This window comes from Solanum dulcamara, chromosome 9, assembly GCF_947179165.1.
Source record: "Solanum dulcamara chromosome 9, daSolDulc1.2, whole genome shotgun sequence".
NCBI lineage: Eukaryota > Viridiplantae > Streptophyta > Magnoliopsida > Solanales > Solanaceae > Solanum > Solanum dulcamara.
In genome coordinates, this window is record NC_077245.1 from 24,025,498 (window position 1) to 24,032,906 (window position 7,409).

Genomic DNA, 7,409 nt, shown 5'->3' on the forward strand with positions numbered 1-7,409 from the left:
CTAATAAAATAATATATTTAATCAGATTGATTGACAAGTTGGTGGGAAAATATAAAAGGCAAGGAAAGAGTGAGAAAATCTTAGAGCATAATATAACGGCGGAGAAGAGGAGGAGGGTGGCGTGAAAATTCGTTGTCACACCGTCCAAACAATATGTCATCCCCACGCGTAATCATCAATTAACCCCCGTCCCTCCTCTTAGATTGCATTTTTCTTTCTTTTATATATGAAGATGCAAACGTTAACTTTTATAAATAAATTTTATTTTATTTTTTTATAAAAAAAAACTTGAAAACGCATTGTGTCATATTCATAGAATATTTTAAGTAATTCTTTTTCTGTTGTGTACCTGCTTATCACACACACTACTCTTCTACTAACTAGCTAAACACAAGTCTTTTTCTATATAAGTAAATATTTATTCCCTCACCAACAACATTTCAACTAACACCTGATTTATTCATTTTGGTTTCTTTCATTCTTAAGTCTCTCTTTCTCTCTTCTTTTCATCAAGAACTCTCCTCTCTCTCTCTCTCTCGCTCTCTCTCCGAGCTTGAAAAACGGTACAGGGTCTCTCTCTTTGCTTTTTCCCCCCCTTTCTGTGGTGCTTAATTTAGTAAAGTTTTGTGGTGGTTCCATGCAGATGAATTCCGTTACTTTTTACATTTTGAGACTTAAGGTTTTACCATTTAAATGAATTCTTTGTATTTTTCCTTCATCCAATGAAACATTCTGAAGCTAATGTAACTAGAAGATCATATTGCAAATTCTTTCAATTGTTAATGCTTGCATGTTTACTTTTCTTTCCTGTGTATGTATGTAATTCTTAGTTTATGTTGAGTATATTAATTACAGTGTAAGATTATGGACCCCCTTAGCACTTGATTGGTTGAGAAAATATAAGAGAAAAAAGGCAATTCTATCATTTTCTTAAATGTCATAATTCATTGGTCATGAATTGAAAATGTCTATATGGTAGTGTGTGAAAAGGATTTTTCTTAAGAGATCATGTGTTATTGAGTGGAATGCACTCAAAGAAATCATTTCAACATATATATACTTCTTTTTGTATTATTTTTTTTAACAACCAAAAACAAAGTCAATGTTTTCGGCTACTTTTTTTTTACTTGTTCATAAAATTGCTTAAATGTTAACATGAATTGCATGCAACTGATTAAGGCCACTGCAGGCTTATTCATCATGATTTTTCATGTTTTCTTGTTTGGTAGGATCGAACCAATTCATCATGGTTTGCCATTTTCCAAATTTCCCAAAATAAAAAGGAGAAAATAAATGTTGAAGAAAATATTTTTAAAATGGAGGAACTTGATCCCATACCCCATACCCCAACTCCTTATACCCACCCACCCAAAGAAAAAACCAAAAAGAATGAGGTAATGATGACTTTTAATTTGCTCACGAATGGATGAATGAGTAGAATGATTACAAATCTTGCAAGACAAGAGAAGTGTAAGATTCACACTCATATATATATTGAGAATGAATGTTTGTCTTTGAGAACGTTTCCTTTTCATGTTTACTTAACCAAAAGGTGCAAAAAATATCTTCCAATAGTATATATGTCAAGCCTTGATAACTATTCCCTTTATAACATTCTTTTTGTTCCCCCAAAAATATAATTTGTCAGATCAAGATGGAAATGGAGTCATGTGTTCCTCCAGGATTTAGATTTCATCCAACAGAGGAAGAACTTGTTGGATATTACCTCAAGAGAAAGATTAACTCCCTCAAGATTGATCTTGATGTCATCACAGATATTGATCTCTATAAAATGGAGCCATGGGACATCCAAGGTACATTCATTCTTTCATTTCTTTTCCTTGTAATTTCCACTTTCAAATTATACTCACTACGTTTCAATTTGTTTTTCTTACTTTCCTTTTCACCCCATTTCAAAAAGAGTGTCTCACTCCTTTTATGACAACTATTCTAACTTTCCACGTGACATATTGACTACAAGATTAAAGGGTATTTTGGTACGTTCAACACATCTTTAGTTTAAGACCACAAACATTCAAAAATATTTTTCACTTTCTTAAACTCCATGTGAAGTTAAAATTAAATAAACAAACTAAAATGGAGAGAGTATCATTTACGCAGAGATCAGGCAAGGTGCCGGGAACAATGAGAATTGAATCCATACCTACCTCAGCATAAAACATGATTTCTATCAATACCACTGGACTATCAACATTAATTAGTACTTTCTTAGTCCCAATTTATTTGATATAGATTAACTTGTCACGAAATTTAAAAAAAAATAAAAAACTTTTGAAACTTATGGTCTAAAATAAGTCACATATGTTTGTTGACTACAAATCATTTGATTAAAGATAAAAAGAACATTTTAAAAATTAAAATTTCACTAAATATAAAAATATATCATTCTTTTTGAGATGGATAAAAAAGGAAAGTGAGTCGCGAGTAACATATTCTATGAGAGACTTATTGATCAGCTTATTTGAACATTGACATGATGTTTGTAACATGTACAGATAGGTGTAAACTGGGATATGAAGAACAAAGTGAGTGGTATTTTTTCAGCCACAAGGACAGGAAATATCCTACAGGAACTCGGACGAATCGAGCGACAGGTGCGGGATTCTGGAAGGCAACAGGAAGGGATAAAGCAGTGTTATCAAAGGAGAAGATAATAGGGATGAGAAAGACACTTGTTTTCTATAGAGGAAGAGCTCCTAATGGAAGGAAAAGTGATTGGATCATGCATGAATATCGTCTTCAAACTTCCCAACATGGACCTCCTCAGGTCAGCTAATTTTTCCATCTGCTTCAAAATTTGATTAATATATTAAAAGAGATAATCCTTTAATATATTCTAGACTGAACATATATATAATATTCGTCTCAATTTATATAACACTTAAATATTTAAGTTTATTTCTTTTCATTGCACAAAAGTGTTTCCTCCCGTGTGATAGGGGCTTGACAAAACCCCTGCTACCATGCTCATTTCACTTCAAATCAAAATAAGTACATTAATTGGCTCTAAGAATACAAAAATTATCCTAATAGAGTTCATGATCAGAAAAGGATCTTAAGCCATTAACTTCTCATGTGATGCATACAAATAAAACACACAAGAATGTAATCACACGGGAGAGACAAGAGATGCATGTAAGGTATTTATATGAGTACACTTAAATATTTTATTTTATTTTTAATAAAACGATTTATAGCTATATAAATATTTCTGATTTATTTTAAATCACAAGTTTCATAAATCTTGCTTTCACTTTTAAATTCTGTATTCAGTCAAATACTTTTACATAAATTGAGTTAGAAATAATAATTTATAATGTGTCACGCATGAAATAGCTTTTTGTGTCTTTAATTTGAATAAGTTTGTTTCTTTTTGACTGTTGGACTTTCATCCAAATATTTTTTACTTGGCATAGCAAAGTAAACTTTCATGAACCAAATATTTATTACTTGGCATAGCAAAGTAAAAGAACCAAGTTCTTGTTCCTTTTAGGTTACTTTTGATGTTGGGAAAGAGTTTCTGGAGAACATATTGAAAAGACAAATCTTGTTCGTTTGTTTTTTATGTACTTTGTTTCTTCTGAAAAATAAAGAGGGTGTTTCACTGCAGTAAAAAAAAACTTTTGAAACATGTAGTGTTAATACTTAAATACGAAATTAAATATTTATACCTATAAAATTGTGTTACTGTGAGTAAGATGAGAGTTTTAAATTTAAATTATTTTTACATATATATAGAAAAAAATTATTTTTATTGGAATTATAGATAGAGAAGAAAAGAATGTTACTAACTATTTGGAATTTGATTTCAATTGACAGGAAGAAGGATGGGTGGTTTGCAGGGCATTCAAGAAGCCAAGTCCAGCAAACAACAAGCCAAGTTTAGAATCATGGAACAATATTGCTTATAATAATTATATGAGAGGAACCAACACAAGTTATAATAGTAGACCACCTCCCTCCCTTTTACAAATGCCAAGTTATAATAATCCTCTCAATGCATTCAACCAAACATCAAATTTCAATCATCAATTTCCTTTTAATCATCAATTAGTCTTAAGCCAAAATATTGGCTATGAGAACAATGAACTAGCAATTGAACTCCCACAACTTGATAGCCCCACCCTTTCAACAAGTTTTGCTACAAAAGATCATCAAGGCCAAGATTCCATAGCTAGCAACAATGAAGATCAAGAGAAGAATAGTTATGGCCAATTTTGTGATGACTGGAATATCGATGACAAGTTATTTGCACCACAAGTCATCATGAATATGGAGGCACCATCTTCTTCTTCTTATTCTTTCCCTAATCTTCCATTAGCCGACAATGATCAAAATCATATGACCCAATTGCTTCAGTGCTACCCTGATTTATAGATGAAAATCTTCTATGATCAGTTATAGTTTTTGTACCTTTTTAATTGAAACAAAAGAAAAAGTTTGTGAAAAGGTGGAACATAAATATATAATGAACTGTTGACGGTGCAAGGCACGTTAAAAAAGTGGCCTTTGAATTTTTTTTATTGTTTAACTACCAATTGACTGTTTTAAGATATTCTGCAAATGTGAATGAATTGATGTTTTTTTGTATCTACTTCTCAAGCTTAAATTTTTATCCTTTCAATTTTGTATTTTCTTTTTTTTTCCTTGAGTTTTCTCCATTACTATGATTTGGATGTTTATCGTTTGCTAAATAAAGCTTAGATATTACAAAATCATACACATATTTAATAGTTGAGATGCTTCCATCCTATGGTCACTCATAGGTGATTCATTTATATTTGTCTAATCCTTAGTGAAGAGAGTTATCTAATACTTAATCTAGATAAGAACAAGTTAGTTCACACAATGCCATTATAAATAAAGTGGTAGTTGTGAAGAACTTAAAGAGACGAGAATGGTTGAGAAAGTTTTAATTTATGTGTATATTTCTTCATTTTACAGTGTGTGTATACAAAGTACAAAGAAAATATAACAACCAACCTACAAGTGCTAGTTTTCTATTATAGTTGATGGCTTGGCCTGTGCTAGGACGGACCCAACATTTTACCCTTTAAAGTAGTGGCTGCATGAAGATACACAACTATAAGGATCACTCCAGTATCCGCTTTGATTCATGCAGCTACTATGGTAACAATTGGCGTTTTCATGATAGCTATATTTATGCAAAAACGTATGTTGAATAAGGTTATGCCGGAGAATGTCTTCATAGGTCATATAGGCATTTTATGTATTCAAAATAAAATAACACTATTTTTTGTTCGTCCTCCATCTTGAACGTTGAAGAGCCTAGAGTTGTGTTAGTATTCGTCGTCCACCACTGTCCAAGGTCTCCAATTCTGCACAACCTGAATCACAATATACATACACGCATAAACAATATATCTAGAAGGCCAAAAACAAACCAACAGCCAAAGCTACTCCCATCAACATTACAAATACGACATTCCACCTCGTAGCTAAAATGGTGCAATAACGGCACAAATTGAGCTAGTTCCATCAATAATAGCGGTGACAATTGCACATGCCCGTGAGATACTCCAGTAATCAACATGAGGATGATGTTTATAGTCACAAAGATATGTCCGTAGCTTCGATATAGGTATGGAGCTGGGATAACACAGTACATGAAGCTAGCAACTGTTATCGCTCTGGCATCAAACTAATCAGATATACAACCTGCGAGGATTCCACCTACTACCCCTTCAACATTAAATAATCTTGATAAGTTACCAGATCCCTTGTTGGACAAGTATCGTCACAGAAGGGTTGAGATACACTTCTACATAATAGAGTAAGAAAACATCAAGACAACATATCTAACATGACAAGCATAGAGCAGTTAACATGCCTATATGGCTAATGTAGTACGACAGCCACAATAGAGAAATATGTAAACCACCCCAAAAAGGCAAAGAGCAAATGGCGCAACTCCTGGAATCCTCCATGCTACTCTAAAACCCACAGTTGATTCCTCTTCTATGTTTGATCTCGAGAGAGGCCTCTTTTGTCACGATCCAAAAGCCAGGTGTGATAACACCTGCCTTATCCCACCAAGACAGGTCAGTCTAAACAATCCTTGACAAGGGTAAATGCGAAAGTAAGAAAATAAATAAGAACTAAACATGATTTAAGTATTTCGGAAATCATTATGTAACAAAACCTCTCAAAAATCTTGTGTCACGTGTACAAACCACTAATTAATACAATAATTTCAAAGAAAATACAAGTCTGAATGTCTACAATACTGGAATAGAATAAAGACATAATCAAGAGCATGTTACGTCTGCCGAAATGACAAACAGCTACCTCACAAGATTCCAATAAAGGCCTCGAATGAAGATGCATGAGGAATGATTAAGACGATCTGTGCTCGTAACCTACACAAGTGTAGAAAGCAAGGGAGTGAGTACAAAAACCACAATGATACTAAGCAAGCATCCCTAACTGACCCTAAGTAAAGTAATGCCGAACACAAGTACCCTGACACACCACCCGAACCTCCACATACTAAAACCTGCACAGAATTTAGAATCCATCCCATCACAACAATACTATAGAGACAATGGACATAACGCAATAGAAGTAACTCAGTGGGTAATAATATCAACAATCTTTCAACTAAAACACCATAAGTTCTCAATCAACAATCACAATGATAACACCTCACCCATACACATCAATCAATGATAATGAGATACAATGTAATGCAAATGACATATAAAGTGATGTATGTTTGTCCTATCGATACACACCCATTGCACATGCATCATGGGACCCATGGGGGACTCATGACAAGGTCCATGCATCCACCAGAACCATTTCCCATTGGCATAACTCACCCGCCGAAATTATTTTCCATCGGCATAACTCACTTCTTGGAATCATTTCCCATCGGCATAAATCACTCGTCAAAACTATTTCCATCGGCATATCAAGGATACAAAGCTCATGATAGTGCATCAGAATCAATGCAAATAGGCATGTTCATATGCATAATGAGAGGATGACAAAGTTTGCATCAATAACAAATCACATAGAATCATTAGCACACCATCAAAATGGAATCAATAAGGTCATCCAATTCACTCATGGCACATCACATATTAACACTTCAGCAATTTCATTTTTACCCTCACATGATCATCACTAGTATTCGAACAACTTTTAATAACAAGTAGAACAATACAAAAATCCATACCATTTCCCATTATTCCCAAACACACAAACAAGGCATACAAGGTTCAATACACCTTAAAGAAGGTCAAAGAGGTCCATTTGCCTTAAGAAGGTAGAAATTCAACTTGGGACTTGGGACTTGAGCCTTTCCCTTACAACAGGCCTCCAAATCCACAAAATCTACTTGAAGAAAGAATCCCCATAAGAAA

The 7,409-nt window shown here is 33.5% G+C and overlaps 1 protein-coding gene across 1 annotated transcript; it reads left to right on the forward strand.

Moving 5' to 3' along the window:
• Nucleotides 1-462: 462 nt before the first annotated feature.
• LOC129903910 (NAC domain-containing protein 30) lies at nt 463-4,548 on the forward strand. The gene is made up of 4 exons (XM_055979432.1): nt 463-563; nt 1,649-1,814; nt 2,517-2,788; nt 3,841-4,548. Exons 2-4 carry the CDS (start codon nt 1,655-1,657, stop codon nt 4,396-4,398), a joined length of 990 nt encoding a protein of 329 aa, XP_055835407.1. The 5' UTR covers nt 463-563; nt 1,649-1,654; the 3' UTR covers nt 4,399-4,548.
• The last annotated feature ends 2,861 nt before the right edge of the window (nt 4,549-7,409 follow it).